This window comes from Microcaecilia unicolor, chromosome 10 (assembly GCF_901765095.1).
Source record: "Microcaecilia unicolor chromosome 10, aMicUni1.1, whole genome shotgun sequence".
Taxonomy (NCBI): domain Eukaryota; kingdom Metazoa; phylum Chordata; class Amphibia; order Gymnophiona; family Siphonopidae; genus Microcaecilia; species Microcaecilia unicolor.
In genome coordinates this window covers 36,589,431-36,616,503 of record NC_044040.1, presented here as the reverse complement: position 1 = coordinate 36,616,503, position 27,073 = coordinate 36,589,431, and the positions used below count along the sequence as shown (strand labels likewise).

The 27,073-nt window shown below is 41.6% G+C and overlaps 1 protein-coding gene across 1 annotated transcript in view; it reads right to left on the bottom strand.

The window, feature by feature from the left end:
- DUS4L (dihydrouridine synthase 4 like) overlaps nucleotides 1-27,073 on the bottom strand; it is a gene marked incomplete at its 5' end in the record, with an annotated part of 100,766 nt that overhangs the window by 59,579 nt on the left and 14,114 nt on the right. Inside the window, 2 exons of the mRNA XM_030216755.1 lie at nucleotides 1,035-1,126; nucleotides 22,753-22,993. Coding sequence (XP_030072615.1) covers nucleotides 1,035-1,126; nucleotides 22,753-22,993 — 333 coding nt within the window. The remainder of the gene's footprint in view (nucleotides 1-1,034; nucleotides 1,127-22,752; nucleotides 22,994-27,073) is intronic.

The following is a 27,073-nucleotide window of genomic DNA, read 5'->3' as shown; positions in this document are numbered from 1 at the left end:
CATTGAGTACAAAATTGTCTAGCTTGGCTCACTAGTTTTTACACTCATTAGAACTTCTCTGATTTTCCTATAGCACCCCTTCATATTCACAGTACAAGCATACCGCTGCAGTACAAGATTTTAAGTGTTCTTCCAGTGTGCGACAATATGTTTCACAGTAATCACTATTTAAAAAAAAAAAAAATCAATCTCCTGTCACCTTTAACCATGAGATAATTTCACCCCAACAGCTTTCATATACATCATGCATACTTTTCAGTATTTTTACAATATACTGTATAGTTTTCTTGCAATGGTATTTATACATAAAGATCCCGCTCAAAGGACTGTGGGGCACCTCCCCCCCCATAACTCCTTTCTGGCAAGCCAACTAGCCAGCTTCCCCCACCTGTCCATATCAGCTCCCTTCCACCCACCTGCATCAGCTCCCATCCAGCCTGCTCCCTTGCCTGTCCGTATGGCAGCTTGAACCCCTAACTGCAAGAGTACCATTAGGGCTCAGCAGCGCCACTCTGAAGATGACAACTACCAGACCTGAAGCAAGTGGGGATGGCTCCTGCCCGTCACTCCCGAAACTCTTGAGGTGAGTTGGGATTTCAAGGAGGAATGTCAAGCTGATGTGCAGGGTGGGGAGAAGGGGTGAGCTTTAAGGGAGGTTTGGAAATGGCAGGAGCTTTGGGGCAGACTTACATTGGGGGTGGTCATGTCAAGCCTACTGGCCCAACAGGGAGTGGATTCCAAGGGATTTCAGATTTAATCGTGAAAACAAGAAGTACCTGATTTCATGTTTAAAATTGTTGTGCCAGCAGCAACACAAGGAAGGCAGTTAGTGGCCAGAAAAGAGCACATTCTGGCTGCTGTGAAGAATAAACCAGCGAGCCAGGCTTTTGGGACACTAAGTCAGTGCCTCCCCTGACTCAAGCCTTGCCAGACCTATACAGTATGTTACTTCAAAAATAAGTACACTTCAAAAATAAGTACAAAACAGTTTAAAAATATTATTTATGGGTTATCAGTGTAAATTGTAAGCCTACCTCAGAGGGGAGATAAATGGAATACACAATATTAAAAGGATTGCTACTTCGGCATAAAGGAATGAGGCCACTACTGTCCACTGAAACGTCATCTTTATCTCCTGGGAGATCTGCAGAAAGATAAATAATCATACTTGGCAATTAAAGTTTCTGCAATTTAGGTACATTTGGTTAAAGAGTAAACTTTACATCCCTGCAATCAAAAATACCCATTCCAAAAAGATATCTGAAGTCCATTATGTGCCTATAGGTGGGAAAATGGTTTTGGATTTGTGGCTTTCATAAAGAGATGGAATCAGTAGGGTGGAGCCACACAGGCCCTGGCCCAATCAACTTTGCTGTCTCTTTCTGCTACACTGCTCCAGAATGCTGACAAGCAGACGTGACAGCACACAGATACCACCAGTACTCTGGTGCTGACAGACATATCAAGTCACACCCACATTTTGTGCATAACACAAGCATCTGGCTACCTTCACTAGAAGCACCCCACAGTATTCAAGGACCTTGCTCCCCTGTGGGCTGACACCTCTCTCTTCCAGTCCAGCATGTCTCCCTTTCTCCTCCCTATCTGTGGTTTGTCATCAATCTTCTCCTCCTCTTCCCTACCCCCGTCTTGCATCTCTCCCCTCTGATCTCTTCCACCCCTGTGGCATCTCTCTTCCAGTTTTCCCAATCCAGGTGTCCATCCTCTGCTCCACATACACAGCATCTCTCTCTTCCAGTCTCCTCAGTCCACTGTTTCCCCCTCTCTCGCCTGTCTGTAGTCCGGCGTCTCTTGCTCCACTCTCCCTCACCCCACCCCGCCGCCTCTGTCCAGCCGGTCCGGTATCTCTCGACTCTGCTCCTCCACAAGCCCGGTATCTCTCTCTGATCCACTAACCCCAGCCCAGGATGTCCCCTCTTCCTCCTCCTCTTTCTTTTCTCCTCTCCATCATTCTTAAGGCCCGCCACTCTGGGTCCTACCCTTAGACTTGAATTTTGAATCGCCAGCAGCAGCAACAGTTTACACACTTTACCTGAAATACCCCACAACTTTTCCCCTGCCGCCGCGTCCGTCCCACCCCACTCTGCCGGAAACAGGAAGTTGCGCCACAGGGGGGGGGGGGGGCCGATGCAAGCAGCTGGAGAGAAAGCCGTTGTGTCTGGAGGGGGAGGGGAGTCACGGAACCTTTTGGGTTGATCGTAGTAGCGTCACGCTGTAAGAATTGCAATTTGCCACTGCGGGGATAGGACGGAGCTCGAGAGAGAAATAGAGATGCGGGTGGCAGCAGGGGAGGAAGAGGGTTGGTTGCTTGTCTCTCACCTTACTTGGAGACGTCAATACATCTCGTTGACGTCCCCATGTTGGCCTGATCTGTGAGCTGCTAGGGCATAGGACCCGCTCTGAAAACCATAAGGAGATTCCAGCTCTTGGCCTGTCTAATTCAGAGCTCTAATTCGCAATAAGCTTAGTATGTGTCTAGTAAAGTGCGTCATTCATTATGAGCCTATGAAGCGTCTCCTATGTTCTTGTAATTACATTCAAGTTTATGTTTCAATGTATTGACTTGCTCTGGCACTGTAGGTGCCCAACTTTGAATCTGTAAACGCAAGACTTTTTTTTAGTGTTATTTTTAAAAAGATTTTTCCCTTTGAAAATAATTTCATTAAGTGTTCAAATAAGTAGATTAAAGGTTAGTTAAAGATTACAGAACATAGGTGGTGGGGAGGCTAAAGTGGGTGGGGCTTAGAGTTGCCACTGCCAGATGGTGAAAAATTTTCCAGCCCAAGTCATGACCAAAAATAGCAATATGAGGCGTGGGGGAGGGGAGGCCTGCTCCCCTCCCCTAGCTATTTTTGGTGTTACAAATTGTTGGGCTACATTTGGGCATGACTTCAGCTGCCTCACCTGTGTATTGCTCCTGGGCCCTCTGTCTTTCTTCAGCTTAGTATTTCAGCTCAGTCATTTCATTATAAAAAGCATACACAGCCTGAAATTTGTTTAAAGGTTATTTACCACTTGTAATCTGTAGAAAAATGTGATCCTACATGGTAGCAATGCATAGATTGATTTTGTTACATGGATTCAGATTAATGGCAGCATTTTACTTAACCCCCCCCCTCAAAAAAAAAAAACAATTGTTGTTGCAAAATAACTCTCCTCTCGTGTGTCTGGGCAAAAAACTCTTTATTTGGGAGTCAATCCCCTTCTTATATACTCTATGAATATTCATGGATATTACATGTATTATCATTACTATTGGTTACATTTTGCTTACACAACCATGATCATGCATTGCTTACAAGAACAACTCTACATGAACAGCTCGTGAACCTGCTCAGGAATGTACAAACATCACCTGCTATTCTGCTACTTTCTCAGGAAAGAACAAAAACATCACATGCTAGATTCTCAGGAATATACAAAACATCATCTGCTGCCTGTATCCAAATACATTCTATCTACATCTCCACCTTTTTTTTTTTTTTTTTTAATGAAATCTCCGTGGTGTGCCAGCTGGAGATGGAGGTGGAGATGTTTGTAATAGCTTATAAACATATTGAGCAGAGTGACGTGTTGGAGCGAATGGACGAGGAAAACATAAAGAAAAAAGGTTAGGAATGCATTGTATACAACAGCAAAAAATAGTGAAAACAAAAATACCAATGACTAAATACTGGATAATAGGGCGGAGCCAGGTCCAAGGGATCCATTGCCACAATTGATCCCATACATCAGAGAGTAGGTTATTATGAATAGTAATATGAGTAGTTAAATTCCGTAGGAAAGCTAATTGTTTGTCAATGGCCTTTGAATTGTCAGATAAATTAAAACAGCACATGTCCTGAAACTCTTCGCAACCATGATGGTTAAGTAATAAAAGATAATCAATGGCTGCTCGATTTTGTAAAACTCCATGACGTAATTGCTGTTGCTCAGCATTAAGTAAACTAATAGCAGTGGAGGTTGCATTGATTGATTTAATTGCCCAACAGGCTAATTCACGAATATTTTTTGCATTTGCCGCTGCCAATGCAGGGACACCTATTAATGAAAATGCAAGTGCCAGATATTCAGTTTGACTCAGAAATTTAACATTATCATTGCAATTGGCAGCAAGGGTCATACGCTTGGATCGCATATGTGAGGAGTTAGAAAATAAAATATGTTTACTGGGAAGTACCATAGTGAGTCGACTTAGACAGCATGTAGTACCATCAGATATATTAGCTGGAATATAATTAAAGGTATACATTCCACATGACCAAAACCAACCAGGGGGTAAATGAGTAAATTTATAAATATATGAAACATTTTCGTAGGAGCTACAATTTAACAAAGTTGGTCCAAAATTAACACAATTTGATCGGGTACAATTAACCATACGAGCACATGTCATATTGATACTAGCTATTTGATTGGTTCTCACATGCATTGCCAAAGTAGGCGGCAACAGGGTTTGTGTTCCCCAATTATGGTATTCATAAGAAGCATTTCGATAGGATGAATTAACAGGAAGCTGTGAATAAAACCAAGTATCATTTTGCATATCTTTAGGATCATGACATACTGGAATCAGGCAAGTTGCCAAAACTTCTCCAACTGCCTTTTGATGAGAAAGACAGAAATCAGTTTGGTTCAGTGAAATTGCAAACGCTTCCCAAATATTTTTTGTGGGAAGTAATTGTGACTGTCCACAAGGTATGTACAAACAACAACACAGTAGAAGCAATGTAATGGAATTAGCATTAAGCGCTGCAATAATAGCCACTACGAAGTTATCATCAGTCTTTTCAATATGAGCTTTTTCTAAAGTCTCTGTAGCTTGTTGACTCAAGGCTTTAATTTGTCCCCAAGTAACAGGAGCATTAGGTTGACGAGTCACTGACCGTTTGCGTGTTTGCATCTGCGGTCCTTGAAGGGTGAGTGTGAAATTGGGAATTGGGTTGTGAAGACCTTGATGCCACGACATGAGGTTTCACCCACTTTGCTGGAATCCACACCGGGCCAGAATCTGTTTGAACAGCAGCGTAACCACGACCCCAGGTAAGGAGAGGCACAGGGGAACTCCACTGATCAGAAGGTAGTTGTCGGTATATGACCAAAGGACGAGATAAAGGTGGGGCAGGAGTACGAAAATGTTGTTCAAATCTGGAAGAAAAAGTTTTTGTAGCAGGATTATTGATGAGATTGAGATGATTCAGTGTGTAAAGGATTTGTGCTAAGCATTCATCAATGCTTACTCTATGACGGAGAATACCGTCTTTTTTTGTAGTCAGATTACTTAAAGCAGTTTTCAGTGTGCGATTAGCACGTTCAACAATAGCTTGACCAGTGGAGTTATAGGGGATACCAAAAAGGTGCTCAATATGCCAGAGGGTCAGGAACTCCTGTAAGGAGGTGGAAGTATAAGCAGGGGCATTGTCTGTCTTGAGAGTTTTAGGAACACCCATGACCGCAAAAGCTTGGAGAAGATGAGAGCGGACATGAGATGTAGTTTCCCCTTTTTGTGCAGTGACCCACAAAAATCCAGAATGAGTATCAACAACCACATGAAGCTTAGACCATTGACCAAAAGGGGGAAAGTGAGTAACGTCCATTTGCCAGAGGCTATTAACTTCCAGACCACGAGGATTAACTCCAGGAAAAAAGGTAGTAGGAGCTGAAAAGGAACATTGTGGACAATTTTTGATAATAGCTCTAGCTTCTTCTAAAGAAATTTGAAACTGGCGAGCTAGGCTAGGTGCATTTTGATGATGAAGTTCATGACTGCAGTGTGCTGTGGAGAAAAAATGAAGATGGCGATCCGCTCGAGCATTCCCTTCAGACAGACCACCAGGAAAAGGTTGATGACTGCGGATATGACCTATAAAGAGAGAAGAAAGGCGATTCTCCAAGTAACCTTGGAGGGTTAACAGTAAAGCATAAAAAGAGGCATCCATTTTGAATGATACATAACTGTCGGGCATGCGACGGACAAGATTAGCACAATATTGACTGTCAACAATAAGATTCAGTGGTTGATCTGAAAATAAAGAAAGAGCCAGGATGATGGCAGCAAGCTCTGAACGTTGAGCAGAGGTTTGTGGAGAGGTAAATTTGACGTGCCATTTGTTCAGATTGTACCAAGTAACCACCCCACGAGTGGGACTACCATCTGTAAAGACGGTGAGAGCAGTAGGGAGTGGACGTAAAGAAATGGGATCATGAAGAGTGATTGGCAAAATGGATGTGCCCTGTATGCGAGGGTCTTTAGGATAGTGGCAATCTATAATACCAACATAAGTGGCTAAAATAAATTGCAAGTCGTCGGAGAACTGAATCATTTTTTCCCACTGCCACAAAGAATGAGGAATGATGAGTTTAAGAATGTCGAAACCAGTCATGAATGTTGCTCGCTCTCGAGCTTTAGTAATCAGCAAGGCTAGTTGCTGGGGCCATTGTGTAATAGTAGAATGGAGAGTATTCTGTAAATAGACCCATTCTATCAATTTCGGAGGAGTTGTATCTTGATATAAGACACCAAACGGTTGTCGGTGGGTGGGGTCTTTGAGAACGCAAAAACAAAAAAGGGCAAATGCATCTCGTCTATCTGTCCATTTTGTTTGTAAGATTTGATCCAATTGTGACAGAATTGTTTGTTGCGATGCAGTGAGTGTAATTAATTCAGCAGGTGTTTTATGACCTTTTAATGCGAGAAACAGGGGTTGTAAAAATTCTGTAGGAAGTTTCAAGTAGGGACGTAACCAATTGAGATTTCCTAAAATCTCTTGTAATTGATGTAATGTCGTGGGAGACTGTAAATTGAGATGAGGAGCGACAGGTTGGGCTGCAGCTTTAGTCATACGGAAACCTAGATATAAATAGGGTTCCTTTTCTTGAACCTTCTCTGAGGCAATTGTTAATCCTGAGGAGGCCAAGATAGAAATTAAAGTAGATTTCCAAGAAGGGGGAAGAGTTATCCCTGCAATTAGTATATCATCCATATAATGATATACCAAAAGTTGAGGGAAATAGGCACGAAATGGTTGCAAGGCTTGATGAACATAGTATTGACAAATAGTGGGTGAATTTAACATTCCCTGGGGCAAAACTTTCCAACAATACCTAGTAGTAGGGTGTGCATTATTGTAAACAGGTACAGTAAAAGCAAAGTATTTATAATCTTTTTCCTGGAGAGGAATTGAAAAAAAACAATCCTTCAGATCTATAATAGCTAATTGATAATCATAAGGAATCAAATTAGGATTTGGAATACCACATTGTAACGGGCCCATTGGTTCTAAAATCGCATTAATAGCTCGTAGGTCATGTAAAAATCTCCATTTTCCGGATTTTTTCTTGATCACAAATACCGGAGTATTATATGGAGAATTGGTAGGCTCAATGTGATTTAATTGTAATTGTTCTTCCACCAATTGATGTAAAATCAACAGTTTTTCTCTGGTAATCGGCCACTGCTCTACCCAAACAGGTTTGTCAGTTTTCCATTCCAAAGGAAGAGAAAAAGACATATTTATGAACTGTTAATCAGGTAGGATCAATGATGCATCTAATTGTTCCAAAAGGTCACGACCCCATAAATTAAAGGGTACTTGTAAAATACAGGGCTTAATATGTCCTAGAACCTTGGTATCGTTAGGATATGTAATAGATAACCATTGAGAACTTTGGGAGGCTGACTGAGTTCCCCCTATTCCTGTCACATGTGAAGTATCTTCAATGGGCCATTCCACAGGCCATTGTTTATAAGCTATGACAGAAACATCCGCCCCGGTATCTAATATACCAACAAAGGGCTTTTGTTGCAATAAAATTTGAGCAGTGGGTCGTGCATTAGAAACCGGTTTTAAAACTGCACTTACCTGTCGCGTAGATCCAAAGCCCCCTGTACGAGAGACAGTAGAAGGAATAGGTGCTGTAAAATATGGTAAAATAATTAATTGTGCCCACGAGTCCCCGGGAGAAATTGTTAAAGGTGATGAGGACCATACTTGAATTTTAACAATGCCTGTGTAATCAGCATCAATAACTCCAGGGATAACATGAATACCTGCCTTCGATGCAGAGGAGCGAGGTAATACTAAACCTACAGTAGCCGCTGGAATGGGTCCTTTAAAGGTAGTATTATATACCAAAACTTCATGAGGTAAGATGGCAGTTTTACATTCCGCTGCAATAAGGTCAATTCCTGCACTACCTTGTGTAGCAGTAGTACTATGAGCAAAAGACCCTTGCACTCCCTTTGGACCGAGGTTAGGAGTTAACCCGGAGCAAAGTTTTTTGGGGGTGGCGGTGTGGAATTAATTGGATTAGAGCGACATTGATTGGCCCAATGATATCCTTTTTGACATCGAGGACATTTTCGAGAAGGTCGAGAAGGTCCTTTTGCAAAGTTGGCACCCCCTCCTGGGGCTCTACACTGAGCTCGAAAATGTCCTGGTTTCTTACAATTAAAACACGTCCCCTGTGGCTTATTACCTTTTTGTATAGCTCCTGCTAACAAATTCATAGAATAACCATGAGTCCCCACATCTGCACATGCGCTCAATAAATCTGCTAAAGTAATTCCTGGGCGATGAGCTACAGTCTGCAATGCCTTTTTGCAATCTGAATTTGCATTTTCTTGGGCTAATTTAATCAATAACTCTGTTTGCGCATCAAGATTATCAATTTGCCTAGTTACAGCTTCCTGCAATCGATTAACAAATTGAAGGTAAGATTCGGTTGCACCCTGTTTAATTGATGCAAAAGATTTTGTTGGTTTATTCCCTTCTGGTGTTCTTTTAAATGCTCGCAAGATACAAGTGCCTATGGCTTGAAAACAGGTATCGTTTTGTTGAATTTGCATATCAAGGGTTGAAAATGGTCCCGATCCATAAATTTGATCAGGCACCAAATTAGTCCCAGTGATAAGTTGTGCTGCTTGCTTATATTCATTATCCCACACTACATATTGCGCAGGAGTTAACAGCATACGGAAAAGGTCTTTCCAATCTTTTGGAGTCATTAAGTAACCGTTACTAATCCCTTCTATCATGCCTTGAACAAATGAACTTTTTAAACCTGATTCTACGATAGCTCTACGTAATTCTCTCAAAACTTGATAAGGTAGAGCAGTCCATTCTGCATGATGTGTTTCGTTCCCTGCCTCTATTGTTGTAGTTCTAGTAACTGGGTATAAATTAGGATTAGGTTCCGAATTATCCCATAGATCATCGTTCCAAATGAATTCACCATTTTTTCGTGCTTGCTGTATACCTAATTGAATTAAACTAGGTCGTTCTACGCTCTTTGGTGTTTTGGTAATAATAACGCTATCATTAGCGTTGTTGTTTTGGATATTTTCAATTGGTTTATTAGGGGTAGTAGTAGTAAAGTCAGGAGTTTTGTTTTGCTCTTCCCTTCCCATATCGGTGGCCAGCCGACAAGAAGGAGGAGAAGGTGTAGGTCCAAGAGTCGCGGGAGGTAAAAGAGACCAGGTCTTGCCTGGCAATTTGTTGGATATATTTTCGTTAGTAATGCCTGTCAATCCAGAAGAGAGAATTACTATAGTAGAATATATCTCTCTCCAAGTCAATAATATAGGAGTCGAAACTCTAGGCTCTAAACGAAACTGCTGCCCTATCTTTTCCCATGTTTGAGGATCGAATGATCCCTTCTCTGGATACCAGGGACATTGACAAACTATTTCCTCAATTAAACGCTCTATATCTTTAAGAGTTATTGGATTTCGGGAGGAACCATATCTTGCGTTATAGTATATAGCTCCTGTGCATGTTGTTTATGTGATGATGTTAAATTTCCCCCCATACTTACAGTGTTCCGTAGAAGGAATGGCGCGCTGACTGTTCCAGTCGTAGTAAGTACGTCACGTTTTCACCGATCACGTCGGGGATCACCAGATGTTGCAAAATAACTCTCCTCTCGTGTGTCTGGGCAAAAAACTCTTTATTTGGGAGTCAATCCCCTTCTTATATACTCTATGAATATTCATGGATATTACATGTATTATCATTACTATTGGTTACATTTTGCTTACACAACCATGATCATGCATTGCTTACAAGAACAACTCTACATGAACAGCTCGTGAACCTGCTCAGGAATGTACAAACATCACCTGCTATTCTGCTACTTTCTCAGGAAAGAACAAAAACATCACATGCTAGATTCTCAGGAATATACAAAACATCATCTGCTGCCTGTATCCAAATACATTCTATCTACAAATTGTATATCGTGCTCAAAAGTTACCTTCTTCATCTAACATTTAACACGCCCATCTGCCTCAAAACAGGAAGTTTGGAAACTAGACTTTTAATAACACTTATACACAAACTTTGGAAAACCAACTCAGTGGCTTCAAAACTAACAGTGGAAAGATGGCCAAGAGGTCCAGAATTTAGATAAATCCACCTTAAATTCCCTGTATCCCCACACCCTGTACCTTGACCATCCATGGCATGGGAACTTCTCGGCTACCGTCACCTTCACCTCTTCGGAGCTGGTACATAAACGCAGCAAGCACACAGGACAAGGTTAGGTTTAACCCTCACATTTTGTTTTCTGTAGGGAAAGAAACAAGTGGAACCCCAGGTGTTTCTTGGAAGACAGGCACTCTTGTTCTGATGGGTCAGTGCACACTTAGCAGAGTCCACATTTTTAATATACAGAAGCACCAAGTATACATGCTTCACAAACCAATAGTACAGTCTAGCAAAGAGGGGAAAAGAACAGACCCCCAGGTAATGAGCGATAGCAGACAGGAACTTAACCCAGAAGTACCAAGTACTAACCGGACACCGGTAAGCGTGCAATGTGTGCACGGACGGCACCAGACAGCCATTCAAAGATATGACCACTTGATTCTGGGACCAATTCGTGAAGAAAGCGCATCTAAAAAAATAAAGCCAAGGCTAAACCCAAGACCAGATTAACAAAGTGAATGAACAAAGAACTGAAACAGGAGCAAGTGGGGGGCGGGAACAGGACAGCAACAGGTGAGAGTGGAGCACATGAACACAGACCCAACACCCCCACCACCCACCCAGGTCACAGCAGCAATAGCTGTTTACCAGCACATTCTGCTCCACAGTCTCCACTGCTTCAACTCAATGAATGCCGTTTTTTTAAAGTCTTCAGCTGAAATGCTCGCCTTTGGATATTATTGCGCGGCTCCCTCGTCTCTCTCACACACACACACACGCCCGCCCACAGAATCGCTCATCCTTAGTGGTCTCTTCCATTCAACAGTGAATATGCCTTCAGTATAAATGTGACTTCTTTGTGCGTTCCCCTCTGCCATCTTGTTCTTTTTAAAATTAACTATCTTCTGCCTTATCTTAACTCGCACACACAGCTCAGCTTCCCGAAGAACTCTTCATTCTCGAACTTGCTCCTCTGGTCTGGAACAACCTGAGGCATGCTCGTACCACACAGGGCATGGCCACTGCGCCCTGCTTAAGAAAGTGAACAGCGGCGGAGGCTGCAACAGCCCTTGGGCCCCAAAACCCAAACAGAAAGAGATAACAGCTTCTTTGGTACTCTCACAATAACACTATATCAGAAAACAATCTGGTGGTTTCACCTTCTTCTACCACTCTTTCCATAATCGTTCATTTACTTTAGCAGATAGAAGCGCCTGGGCACAGGAGGGGGGCAAGGTGTTTAATAGTCGGCTAGATCCCGCCTCCCTCACCCTCCTATCGGTCAAATTTGACCAAGCGCAGACAGAATGGGAACATCAGTCAACCCATGTGCTGCGGTGGTGAAACCTGCCCAAACAGTTGTGACCTGCGACTTTACAATAATTATCGCAAGGAGCCTTCTGCAGGAAAAATGTGGACCTGGCAACGCTGGTGGGGTTAAGGCTATGGGGCGTGGCTAGGGTGAGGTATGTGGTGGAGTGCAGCTGAACAGAACAAGTTAAAACCTTGCAGTTGGGAGCAACACCTAAGTCAGCAGTAAAAGAACAGTGGGACACTTTTGAACACAGTAAGGAAGGAGTCCTTCACTTTGTGACTCTGTTGCAGCTGTATCAGCTGTCTCCCCAGTACCTCTGTTACTGATGTGTAATATGCACAGTGAATACACTCCAGGAATCATGTGCCCAAAATAAAATCAAAATAATGCACCAATCTAATGCAACCTATTAAACAGAATATTTGCACTATTCTAGAAATATATGGAAGTACTTAACACTTGGTTCCCAGTCAGCCCTAGCTCTCTAGTCCAGTATCTGCCTGTTGGTCATATGAACAAATATGTTCAGCATACTGTAACGGAAATCTTGTAGTTAGTGGCAACTATAAAATGATTTGCCCATCACAAGGGTTTTCTTTTGTGTGTGTGTGTGTGGGGGGGGGGGGGGGGGGAGGTTGCTAAATGGTCACTACTATTCTGCTGGACTTTATTGTTTAGTTACCAAACATGTTTGGAATGTTTTATATGTATTAGCTGTACCAAATACTTACAGCAGCAATCTGAGAGCCTGGGAAGCAAGGGTTCAAATCCCACTACTGCACCTTGAGATCTTGGATAAGTCACTTAACCTTCAATTGCCTCAGGTACAAACAGACAGTAAGCCCTTCATAGATAGGAAAATTACTACTGTACCTGAATATAACACACATTCAACTAGAACTGAAAGGGGCATGAGCTAAGTCTAAATCCAAAATCCAGTACCATGCATGCTGTGCAGTAATAGAAAACCCTACAAAATCACTCAGGGCCTATAAAGCAATTGTATCATACTATAACAGTATTAACTTCCAGTGGCCACACATGGGCCTTCTTCCAAAAAGGCAGCACCATCAACACTGCAGTGGGCACTAGAACATCAATATACCTATTGGAACACTAAACAAGCTGAATTAATACAGATCAATCCTGTACATTCAGTGCTAAAAGAAAATTCTTTTTTTTTCACACATGAACACAAGTAGACCCTCATCAAGTATAGAATAAATAACCACGAGCTAAAAAAATAGAAATACGTAGACAAAAATTAAACTGAACCCCTTAGAAGCCAGACTGTGTATACGGTACAAGAGAGAAATAGAAACAGTGACATATATCCCTCTGAACTGTGCAAAATATAAAGATAGCAGATGCAAATGTTAAAAACTGACATATTCCAATTGTTACAGATAAAAATAAATAAAATGAAAACAGAAAATAAGGTGATACTGTTTTATTGGACAAACTTATTACACTTTTGACTAGCTTTGAAGGTCAAAACCTCATTCCTTAAGTCAGGACAAACATACAACAGCAGTATACTGTCCTGACCTGAAGAAGGTGGTTTTGGCCTTCGAAGCCTAGTTTAAAAAGGTATCACCTTATTTTTTTTCCTTTTATTTATATTTATTGACTTTTAAAGTGGACTAACATAGCTACCACATTACTTCATTCTACATTTAAAATAAAACACTTTTTATTTTCTTTTACATTTGCTGTCTGGACATTTAATTTTTTTGTGTTGGTTCCAGTTTCTGGTTACAGCTTTTCTGTCTTCTTTTAACTCTCTTTCCAAGGGTCTCCTGTCCATTTGTCATTTTTCTCCTGTCTTCTTTCTTCATCTTCTCACTTCCTCCACTACATCCAACTCCAACACTGATCTGTTCCTTTCAGCTTTATTCCATTTTTCTGACTGTATCCATTCAGATTTCATTCATATTATCCAGTCTTATCGCCCTCTGTATCGCGTCTACTTACAACTTTCCATCTCTTTCCCTCACCCTGAACCTCTCTTTCTCCTTCCTCTTATTCTCCAGCCTTTCATTAACTTTTCTCTCTCTTTCTACCGCTGCCATCTAGCATTTTTTTCTTTCTCTCTACCACCTGCCATCCAGTATCTTCTCGTTTCTCCTCTCTCCACCACCAGCCCGCATCTCCTTTGTCTGTCTCTTGCTTATCCAGCATCTCCTCTCGTCTTTCTCCTTTTGTCATCCAACTTCTCGTTTCTCTCACTTTCTCCCACCTCTATCATCCAGAATCTCCTCATCTTTCTCCCTTGCCCCACCATCCAGCATTGCCCAATCTCTCTATCTCCCTTCTCCTCCCCTGCAATATTCTGCGCACTCTCCCCCATCATCCAGCATCTCCACTCTCTCCCCTTGGTACGCAGCACTGCTCCTCTTTCTAGCTTCCCCCATCCAGAATTGCCCCTCTCTAGCTCTGATTCCCCCCTTGCAGTATTTCCCCTCTCTGCTGTCTCTGTCTTCATCCCATCAAACGTTGCCTCTGCTTCGCTCTGCCCCCTCCCATCCAGTATTGCCCTGTCTCACCACAGCTAGCACTGCCCCTGTTTTTTTCTTTCTCGCCCCTCCTATTCAGTCTTGCCCCATTTCTCTTCTTCCCAACCATGAGCTAGCATGCCCCACCTATCTAACCCCCACCACAATGCAGCACCTTTTTGGCTCCCTTTCTCCTGTTTCCACCTCTGCCGAGTCCATGCTGGTTAAGGCAGAGTGAAGATGCATGGGACCACAATTCTCCCTGCCCTGCTACTGCTTCATCTATCCTGCCACCTCCTTACAGAACCTTTTGTTTCCTTTCATCCTGTTTCCACCTCTGCCAGGTCTGTGCTAATTAACATGGAATGAAGATGTAAAGTACCGCAGCTGTCCCTGCACCGCTACTGCTTCCTTTCCAGTCCTGCCTCCTCTGACAAATTTCCAGGATTGGCATAGGAAGACGTGGCGCAGGAAGATATGCAGAACTGCACGTCTTCACTCTGCTTTAATTAGCACAGAAGACCAAGCAGAGGTGGAAAAAGGGAAATAAAAGATGCTGTAAGGAGGTGGCAGGATAGAGGAGTGAGAGGGAAGGGCAATGCAATATGGGAAGGCAGTTTTCCAATGGGCAGGAAAGGTTGCAGTCAGGGCTGGGAAGGTTTTGTTTCCCCAAGCCTCTTATATAGGGTGCCTGTGTTGCAGACCCAACCCCTCTGCTCAAAATAAGAATGTAAGGTCTTGCCAAACCCCGAGACCTACAGATGGCTTGAGACTCTGCCTGGGTGGGGAGCACAGAGGTCAAGTCCTAACCAGCCTCTAAGAAGATGTGCACTATTAAGATAACAGACTAACTCATGCTAGGGCAAGCTAAAGAACTGGGATCAATCACGTGTGTCAATCAAGTGACAAGGTATATTTTTAAAGTGTATAACGAGGTGAGAAACTTGTGTTCATTAGAAGTGGGTTTGATCTGTCAGACTGCTTCTTGTTTGTGGATCTATATCCTAATTAATGAATTAAAGCTTTCCTCTGTCTGGTACCTTGAATATTGTTTGCATTATAATGAATTTGCTTATTGCTGTGACTAATAAATTACCAAATTTGATTTTTACTTTATCATGTACCTACACAATTTTATAAAAACCATTTCCACATGTGCCACCAAGAACATGTATACTTTTAAGAGATCTAGCTCGTTTACTAAGCCGCACACTAATGCCGACACAGCCCAAACACTTTGAATGGGCTGTGTCGGCATTTCCACGGGGGCAAGTGTAGGTGCTCCCAGGGTTTGCATTTGGGTGGAGCTGTTGTACACCTATGTATTTTATTTTATAAAATATGCATGTACCCACATTAGAGTACAAGCACAGTCACACGGGATTCGAAGAAGCAACTTTGTATGACAGCATTTGTACTCAACAGGGGATTATTTTAGGAGCCTTTGTATGAAGGCAGTTAAACTCATAACTTGTTTTTATTAAAAAAAAAAAAGTGGGTTGAATTTTGTTTTCTTTCATTTAAAAAATGACTTTCCATGTGTATTACTTTGGCAACAAATCCTAGGGCCAATAAGTTATCTGAATCTGTCCTCCTTTCTTGATGAGGCCTAGTGGTTAGGGTGGTGGACTTTGGTCCTGGGGAACTGAGTTCAATTCCCACTTCAGGCACAGGCAGCTCCTTGTGACTCTGGGCAAGTCGCTTAACCCTCCATTGCCCCCTGTAAGCCACATTGAGCCTGCCATGAGTGGGAAAGCGTGGGGTACAAATGTAACAAAAAAATAAAATAAACTTCACGGACTCATTAACAGCTGCCCAGGCTAGTGCCATGATAAAGTAGGGAAAGTCACTGAAATGGAACAATTGTGCTTTTATGTAATAAAACTAGGCAAAAAAAGTCTCTGAGTCTTAAACAACTGAAAGCAGAGATGAAATGAAAGAGGTAACATTTTTGTTTTGTAAAAGTTTTTTTTTTCTTGGGTGTATACAGTCGCTAATCATTTTATTCTTAGTTCTAAGGGTTTGGTTTTCTAAAATATTTCTTATTGTGACGATGAACAGCCCTGAAATCTCTACTGATTTGCCTTGTGTTCTTAAATTGGCTGTTATTGAGTTCATTGCAGGCAGGAAATACCTTTTTACTGGACTAGTGTAAGAATTCCTGAGAATGTTACTGTGTAAGAGTTTGTCAGCCTTTCTAGGTGCCATTTTTTTTTAATCCTCACTGTTAAAAAGCAACTGAATATAGTTTTATTTTAATACTGTTGAGTTTCTTACTCTTTCTAATTTTCAGAACAGGTTTGTCAAGGGAAGCTTCCCTGAGTGTGAGTTGTTTCTCACAGTGCACAGTATCAAGATGAATTGTTGGTCAGAAGTAGAGGTGTCAGGTGGATGCAGCCCAAATTGAGCAAACAATGTGGAGTGCTGAGAAATTCCACTTACAAAAAGGAAGGGACCTATTCCATTTGGACAATGGGAACACAAGACCTGCATTGTGACTTCTAGTTGGTGAAAAGATTATCAACATTATGAAAGTGATGAACAAGCATGCATATTGCCACAGCTGCCAACCCAGGTAGAGATGGAAAACATTTTTTTAAATTTTACTTATAAATTGCATAAATATAAAATATTACCAAACAATATAATGATACAAAGTATCATAAATTAAATTACACATAATAAAAAACAGTACCTCAATAACATATCATGCCCACTAGAGCAGGGAAAACAAGGAGAGAACACTGAGAAGAAATACATCAACAGTTACTAACAAAAAGTAGGAAAAAAGCCTATGTTCTAAGAGCATTTTAGATTTACAACAGACACAAATCTTAACTAAGATCTACACTTGAAGCTCCCAGCGCGCACTATTAATAAAAGTGACTGGGAGGGTTGAAAATAATATTCTTACAATGGTTTTTGACTATATGTTTGCATTGGAAGCAGACAATGTTTTTGACAGAAGTTTAAAGGATATTCAGCTTTAATTGTACAAAATCTTTAACCAAGTTAGATATTTATATCCCACACTATCTCCAAATCTAGGTAGCTAACAAACCCCCCCCCCCCCCATAAATAAATCAAGTGTAAAAAAAAAAAAAAAAGACCACAAAATCAGTATACACATAATAATAAAACTTGGCATATCTGTCACCTCCACAATCAAGTATATGTTGGCTGTCTTGCTAGACCTATTGGCCTTGGAGCATTAGCAGCTTGTAGGCGTGGAACCTTCCTTCTGATGCATCCTACCCTGCTGTAAACTGAAAGTTGCATTAGACAGGGCGTTTCTTAGAGGAAAGGATCAGAGGCTGGCTGCAGGCATGTGTGAATTGCTGCCTCTGTCTGTGATTTCTAGAGTTAAAACACAAATCTGAAGGTAGAACATGCATGTTGAGAGAGAGATAGGTACAGTAGACCTGGGAAGGGGGCTCCTTCAGTTCAGGCGAGAGCTTCTGGACACAGCACACATTTGCGGCTGAAACAAAGTTGAATACAGATGTTGGGCCAGTTTCAGCGCCAAAACCAAAATTCACTCAACCACTGTCAGTGTCCGTTCCAAGCAGAGCTGGCTTATCCATTGATCCAGCTGAGGCACTGACTCCGCACCAAAGCCTTTCATGTCACTGACCCATCTTACCTTTGTTTTATATGTAGCCAATAAGACAGTGCAAGCAGATAGATCTGGGCTGAGATGTACAGGCTGTTTCGACTGGCTACTGCATGCATTTCCTCTCTCTCCCCCTCCCCCCCCCCAACTACAATCTGGCATCTCTTCCCCATGGTCCTGCAAATTTGCTGTGGATTGTCGCAGTAGCAGCAATGATGACAGGTAGCCTTTGGCTGGTTCCTGGGTTTTCCTTCTGTGGCATCTCACCCACAGGAAATTGCATCAGAGAAGGCAGGGCACAGCAGAGGGTAGACATAGGGACTGGCCAGAGGCAGCATGCTTTATTGTTACTGCTGCTGGCAACCCATGGGAAGTTTGCATGACCATGGGGGAGGCGAGAGAGGGGGCTGAAGCCACAGGGTGGAGAGAGGGGGACAGACCCTGGACCAGGAAAGGAAAGGCGGAGAGTGGCTGGAGCCACAGGGAGGGGGGAGAGAAAGATACTGAGCTGTGAAAAGCAGGGAGCCAATGGGAAGGGATGTCCTGCTAATATAGGGGGGGGGGGGGTGATGACAATGAAGCAAGTTGGCTCAGGGTGCCACATTCTGTTCTACAGGCTCTGCTTTTGAGTGCCTGCAAGCACCAGTGTTCACTGTTATGGTAGAGAGGCCAGCTGAAGCACAATACAGTCCTTACAAATCTGAAGGGTACACTTTAAAATGTAGTATGAAGAAGAGAGAGAGACTCCCTGGGTTATTTTATTTGTATGTGTGAAAAAAATGAAAGCAAGAGGTCCTGTAATAGGGCTGTATGCGCACCACCTCTCCATGCATAGGAAATATGGCTTCTTCCCAGACTCTTTAATTGATAAAAATGGTGTGTCCCACCCCCCCCCCCCACTACAAAACAGGCCTTGGATATATTTTAGAATCACTTAGGTGTACTGATGGTAAATCTTGGGTCTTCAGCTTCCACTCTCTGTACTGTTCTTCCCCATTTTACAAACAACCACCTCTTCATTTCACATATTGAAGTTTAGGGTAGCTCTGACAATCCTTGGAATGTATACATGCTGGCAGTCAGTGAGAATGATCTATTCATTATATGATATGTATCATTTTGTGCTGACTGTGCTAAAAGATTCTTAAGTGGAAATAGGTTACGCTGGATCTGCTGCATTTCATATTTAAAAAAAATAAGCACTGGAGCTAAGAGATCTGTAGCTTTCGGAAGATCCGGTGTATCTGGCTTTGAACTCAATTCACAAGTTAACTGTTAGAAAATACTTTTTTGCCTTAAAGCAAATATGCTATATTTCTTCTTTTCTTGATCACTGCTGCATGTCTTGATTCTCGCACTACTGTAAATATTTACTGATGATTGCAATTTGTTATTCTAGAGCTTAAGGAGACTAGAAGTAATTCAAAGGCTATCACACTGCTTCTCAGTAACAGAAAATATATCATCACTCCCCTTCTCCTTCTTCCAAGCTGAGCATTGGCTCCCTGTTGCTTATTACCCATCTGCCTTTTTATACTGGTCTTTATTGTTTTATCAAGTATGCTTATTCTATACAACCCACAGAGAACATTCCATTCTTCTCAATGTAGCCTTTTTACTATCCCATTCCATCTCAAGGTTAGAGCTCCTACACTATGGAATAGTCTGCCATCGCTCTATATTAGAACTAGGGCTGCATTTTGATTAACATTTTTAATCATGATTAATTGCAGAGCATAGCTAGCAGTCCATGGGGGGGGGCACACATTTCTTCTCCTTCCTCACCCCCCCCCACATTAGATATCATACTGTTGCAAGTGGGGATGCCGAAGCCCCGCCAGTCGAAGAAATACACTGTCAAAATGGCACCATTCCTCCTGGTGGTGCCTCAGGCGCTAGGAAGGCAGTGGGGTGCCTCCAGCCACCAATGCCAACATTCCTTGAGCATGCTCAGTTCATGCATTAACTGACCATCTGAGGAACACTCTGCCACCTGCTGGACATCTGCATCAGCAGACAAGGTAAGGGAGCTATGTTCCTGGGAGCAATTTCTGAAGTCCACTGCAGTACCCCCTAGGGTGCCTGGTTGGTGTCCTGGCATGTCAAGGGGACCAGTGCACTACAAATGCTGGCTCCTCCCACGGCGAAAGGGCTTGCATTTGGTCATTTCTGAGATGGGCGTCCTTGGTTTCCATTAATCGCCGAAAATCAGAAACGACCAAGTCTAGGGATGACCATCTCTAAGGACGACCAAAATTTCAAAATTTGGGCGTCCCCGTCCCTATTATCAAAACGAAAGATGGACATCCATCTTGTTTCGATAATACGGGTTTCCCTGCCCCTCCATCGGGACGTTTTGCGAGGACATCCCTTTCGATTATGCCCCTCCCCGTGTCCAAAGTTACAAGCGCAATGGCAAAGGCCTGTATGAAAATACTGATCTTCAGGCCAGAAAGGAATTTCTTGTAGGAGGACTCCGTATGAAGAGTGACAGGTAGTGTATTCCAGAGAGTCAGAGAAGTAAAGAAAAAGGCACTTTGGCAAGTGGATTCTAAGAAAGCACAACAGACAGTGGGAATGGTCAAATAAATGTCTTGAAAGGATTGTAGGGCTCTGGATGGGGGGTGTATAGTGAAACTGAGGATGTCAGGTACAATGGGTTATTGAAGTGAAGTGCTTTGTGTGTTAGGGTCAAGATTTTAAATTGGACTATAAGATATGGGAAGCCAATGAGAAATGAGAAAAATATTAATGAGAAAATATTTTAAAAAATCTTTGATAAAACATTGTCAATACCAAACAGTGAAGTATGGTCAGGGGATTTAACAGTTAAAACCAGCAGCAGACTCAGAGAATCAGTTTGGAGGCAAAAGAAATAAGTCTACAGCAATTCTGCACATCTTTTGCAAAAGCAACACAAAATGCAGTAGCATTATACAGATATAGGGAATGACTGTTCATAGCTGTAGTAAAAGGATATGAATTTAAAATAGGATTTTACTTTGCAGATGAATTGCTCTTTCTTTATAATAACTCCATAATAAAATACATTGGAAATGAAATGTAAAAATGTAAAATACTATATTCATATTAATTAAAACAATATCTTAAAATCAGATGCTGTACTGCTCTTCAAGATAATCTAAAACGGCTGATATACTTGATAAAACATTAAAAGTTCTCTTTTCCTGTTTTGAAGTAATCCTTTCCATCATGTACATTAAATGATGATGAAAACAAGTGAAAGGCGTTCCATGTTCAAGAGCTATATCGACCCAGTCTCGAACACACTTTAGAGGTGTTTCTTCATATCCAGCAAACAGGGCTGGATTTGCTAACAGTCCTCTGGCAACCATTATACCTTCAAATGGAAACCAAATAAAATGTATTATGTAAGCTGAGTTAAACTCTATACAAAAGAGTAAGAAAGAAATAAACTAAATCCTAAAACTGCACAGTAAATAGGCATACTCCAGGAACATTACTCTACTCTGCGTACATGGGAGATAATTTTCCTGTCCATTAATTGTATACCATAAAACTGAAAAAAAAATTCATGCATTGCAATTTGTCAGCCAGCATGGTATGATCTATAGTAAACACACCATGAAGAACTGACTAATGTCAAGCAAGTTTTAATATTTATTGAACAGAAGAGTGTACCATAGCCTCACTGCAATTTCTCAAAAGATTAAAATGTTGAGATTTCTATTTCAGAAGTAAAATGCATTGTTGGGGGTTCCAGAACGTTTTACAACAGCAACTCTGGTGGGTCCAACCACGTCAAACTTCTTCCATTCACAGTCCAGCAGTCATAAGATGTAATCAGTAGCATAACAGCTTTAAGTGTCTTAAATAACTTCTAGATGTGCCAAGAACATGGGTAAAAGAGGACACATACCTAAAGGGAAGCTAGAGAAAAACCTTCCCCTATTAGCTATATCCTATCCAAAACAGCCTAAATGTTTTTTTGTTTTTTTTTAATTTCAGGCCATTATTCGGCAATAAAAGTTGAATAAGCAAAAATAAATATTAGCCCAAAAGCTATAAAATACTGTTATACTGTGAGAAACAACAATACAGAACTCTCACTTCAAAGTAACATGATATATAGGGGCTCATCTTCAAAGCACTTAGCCTTCCAAAGTTCCATAGAAACCTATGGAACTTTGGAAGGCTAAGTGCTTTGAAAATATGTCTCATAGTGACTTATATGAATTATACTAGTTTAAGTCATTCTGATTTATTAATGCTTGCTTTGTTACTCTGCCTTTATTGGTTTATTTGTGTTTGTATTTTGCATCAGTTTTTTCATGAAAGCATTGCTTAAGATATTTCTTGAATGGTTCTTGAATCTATACGATCACACGCCTTTCAACATCTGTTGGAAACAGAGAAATACTGAACACCTGAGACTACATGGTGCCCTTTTATGGCAGAGCCCAGAATTCTAGAATCTGTCTCCATTTCTGCTGGCTGATAAGCACAACCCACAAGTTCTGGACTTGTCTGGTGAGGACACTAAGGAAATACATATTATGTATACAGTTTTATGTTCAACAAATCAAGCCAACATAAAATATACACCTATTGAAATTCATAAATACAGGTGGATGGAATAAGCTCTGACTTCTGACCTAATCTCAAATTCCTGTCTTCTTGATAAGACCTGTGGCCCTACGTACCAAGAAAAAAGAGCTGAAGTGGAATTTGAACCTGGGTCCCTTAGCTCTGAGTCCACTGCACTAAACACAAGGTGGAAGAAAGCCTTTACTACACAGATCTTACAGCTCATAATTAAAATTAAATTGCATATAACTTCTAAACAATTGTTACATAAAGATATTTCCTCCTTTACATTATACAAAAGGGGCAAAACACATTTAAGTACTTACCATCTGCTCCAGTCACCTGATGTACATTTTCTGCCTCTTTTAAATTTCTAACATCCCCATTGGCAACTACAGGTACAGACATATTTTCTTTTATAATTTTAATTGCATCATAGTGTACTGGCTGGTGTCTCTCTTCTAAATATCTGCCATGGACTGTAATCCAGGAAACTCCAGCTGCCTCAGCTTTCCGACACAGGTCCACAGTCTTGATTAAGTCATCATGAATCCTGAAAGTCAGACAAAAACATTACATTACCTTATGTATACTTTGTGAAAAAAAACAAAAAGAGAGGACTTTCTACTTATTCATTACATTAGTATATCTATAATTTACATACATATATCTGTAAAGGGATTATTTGAAAAGGAATAGAAAACAAAACATTATATAAATTATGCCTCTGTGTAGGACCATGATATATAATCACACCTGTGTCTACTTCTGGTCATCTTAATCTAAAGAAGGATACACCAGAATTAGAAAAGGTTCAGAATAGGCAAAAGAAAGGCTAAACAGGTTAGGGCTCTACAACTTGGAAAAGAGATGCTGGAGAGGGGATATGATAGAAGTTTGTAAAATCATGAGATGGATGAAACAGTTATATAGGGGATGGTTGTTTAATCTTTAAAACACTAAAATAAGAGGACACTCCATGAAACTAACAAGCAGCACACTGAAAACAAATCACAGAATCTATATTTTGATGTAGCACCTAATTAAGATATGGAATTTGTTGCTGAAGGACATGATCAAGGCGAGAGAGCACTTTCAGTTAGAATTCCATAATCTGCACAGCTTTATAATGAGGGCAGTTCTATAAGTGGGTGCCACCCCAATGCCACACGGTGAGAGGTTATTCTATAACGGCATCTGGATGCCCAGATTATGTTATAGAATAATAGCACAACCCGATATCAGCACACCTAGGTTTATGGGCCCCCAGTTACACCAGCCATGGTATAACTACAGTTACGTATATGTGGCAGAGACATGCGTAACTTACAATATTCTGTAAGTTAAATGCGTGAGAGTTTTGCCCATTTGTCTACACATATATATGGCTCCTTGCATTTATATGCTATGCCACTTACTTGCAATGTTACAGAATATGTGGAGCGGCATTTTAGAAAAGATGTTTAAGTCAGAATGTCCATCTCGCGTGTATTTTAGAATAGGATACAGCCTGTTCTAAAATATATGCGAGATGGACGGCATGAACATCCATTTTCCAGATTATGAACTGGGGAGGGGGAAAGGACATACAGTGGGGGAAATAAGTATTTGATCCCTTGCTGATTTTGTAAGTTTGCCCACTGACAAAGACATGAGCAGCCCATAATTGAAGGGTAGGTTATTGGTAACAGTGAGAGATAGCACATCACAAATTAAATCCGGAAATCACATTGTGGAAAGTATATGAATTTATTTGCATTCTGCAGAGGGAAATAAGTATTTGATCCCCCACCAACCAGTAAGAGATCTGGCCCCTACAGACCAGGTAGATGCTCCAAATCAACTCGTTACCTGCATGACAGACAGCTGTCGGCAATGGTCACCTGTATGAAAGACACCTGTCCACAGACTCAGTGAATCAGTCAGACTCTAACCTCTACAAAATGGCCAAGAGCAAGGAGCTGTCTAAGGATGTCAGGGACAAGATCATACACCTGCACAAGGCTGGAATGGGCTACAAAACCATCAGTAAGACGCTGGGCGAGAAGGAGACAACTGTTGGTGCCATAGTAAGAAAATGGAAGAAGTACAAAATGACTGTCAATCGACAAAGATCTGGGGCTCCACGCAAAATCTCACCTCGTGGGGTATCCTTGATCATGAGGAAGGTTAGAAATCAGCCTACAACTACAAGGGGGGAACTTGTCAATGATCTCAAGGCAGCTGGGACCACTGTCACCACGAAAACCATTGGTAACACATTACGACATAACGGATTGCAATCCTGCAGTGCCCGCAAGGTCCCCCTGCTCCGGAAGGCACATGTGACGGCCCGTCTGAAGTTTGCCAGTGAACACCTGGATGATGCCGAGAGTGATTGGGAGAAGGTGCTGTGGTCAGATGAGACAAAAATTGAGCTCTTTGGCATGAACTCAACTCGCCGTGTTTGGAGGAAGAGAAATGCTGCCTATGACCCAAAGAACACCGTCCCCACTGTCAAGCATGGAGGTGGAAATGTTATGTTTTGGGGGTGTTTCTCTGCTAAGGGCACAGGACTACTTCACCGCATCAATGGGAGAATGGATGGGGCCATGTACCGTACAATTCTGAGTGACAACCTCCTTCCCTCCGCCAGGGCCTTAAAAATGGGTCGTGGCTGGGTCTTCCAGCACGACAATGACCCAAAACATACAGCCAAGGCAACAAAGGAGTGGCTCAGGAAGAAGCACATTAGGGTCATGGAGTGGCCTAGCCAGTCACCAGACCTTAATCCCATTGAAAACTTATGGAGGGAGCTGAAGCTGCGAGTTGCCAAGCGACAGCCCAGAACTCTTAATGATTTAGAGATGATCTGCAAAGAGGAGTGGACAAAAATTCCTCCTGACATGTGTGCAAACCTCATCATCAACTACAGAAGATGTCTGACCGCTGTGCTTGCCAACAAGGGTTTTGCCACCAAGTATTAGGTCTTGTTTGCCAGAGGGATTAAATACTTATTTCCCTCTGCAGAATGCAAATAAATTCATATACTTTCCACAATGTGATTTTCCGGATTTAATTTGTGATGTGCTATCTCTCACTGTTACCAATAACCTACCCTTCAATTATGGGCTGCTCATGTCTTTGTCAGTGGGCAAACTTACAAAATCAGCAAGGGATCAAATACTTATTTCTCCCACTGTATATGTTCCTATGCTGCTACACAGACATCCAGGCAGAGCAGAGGGGTAGCCTAATAGTTAGAACAGTGGGTTGAGAATCAGGGGACCCAGGTTCAAATCCCACTCCAGCTGCTTGTGATTTTTTGTTTTCAATTGTGAGCCCTCCCGGAACAGAAAATACCTATTGTACCTGAATGTACACCACTTAATAGCTTTCAGACCTGCAGGTGTCTTATATATTCAGGTACTGCCCCTGAGAACTCACAATTAAAAAAAAAAAATCACAAGCAGATGAAGTAGAATTTTAACCTGGGTCCCTTGGTTCTCAGTCCATTGCACTAACCATTCGGATACTCATCAGATCTGCATGCTGCTTTAAGAACATCCATAGGACCCTAAACTGTCATAGAACCTGGTGTCCCTTGCTGGTTTCACATTTGGGAGAGAGGAAAGGGGACAACAACCACTGGGGGATTAAGGAGGTGTCATGTCTTAATCCCTCCAATGGATAGCTGCTTAGTCAGAGCACCTTTCTGTAACCTGGATGTGACAAGTACGAGGTCTAAATACAGACATCCATCTTTTTAGACTATGATGTCCCTCCCCCTTCTGTGATTGGAATTGGATGTCCATATTTTGGGCCTTCCCTAGTCCCGCCTAGACCATGACCCCTTGCCATATGGGTGTACTACATTCTTAGATGTGCATATTCTGCCTTTATAAAGTTGGGATTTGGATGTCCAAATGCCAGTTTTCAAATGACGAAAAGAAGAACAGAGCTAACCATCTAAGAGTCCTACTGGCACTTTTGGGACCTTCATCACACTGAGGATTTAGTGAGGGGGGGGGGGGTAATTAAATTTCAGTAACTGCAGATGAGACACATGAAATCCATGGTGACCCAGCTGTGGCAGTCTTATTCATCACCTTCAGTGAGAATGGAGGTGCTGGAAGCATGTAATGCAATTTCCGTGTCAGCTTTAGCAAGTTTTGGTCATATTTCAGAGGCAGTGGGAAGATGTATGTCTGCAGTCATTTTGCAAGCTATATGAAAAAGATATATGAAGATCTGCTCAATACAAAATCAGGATGGTGTAAAAGAAAGACTGAAGTGTTCTAAAGCTTTCTAAGATTTCTTAGATTTTGTAATACATTTCAAAGTGCCATTTAGATATGCAAATGAGCTTAAAATATATTGCTCTCTGTCGCAAACAAAGCTGAATCAAAAATCATTCCCAATGACCCTCAAAGCTGTTGGTATTTGATTACTGAGGAAGTGCAAGTTCTACTGATAGGGGCACCCATTTTGTTACCTTTATCAACAACACAGATGAAAATGTAAGGAATATTAATGTCTGAGAAAGTTTGTAGGCACAGAGATTTACAAAAAATTAATTAAAAAATAAAATGTTTTGTCTCCTGACATTTTTCAGTGAAAACTTGGAGTCTGTGATTGCAATATTAAAATTTTA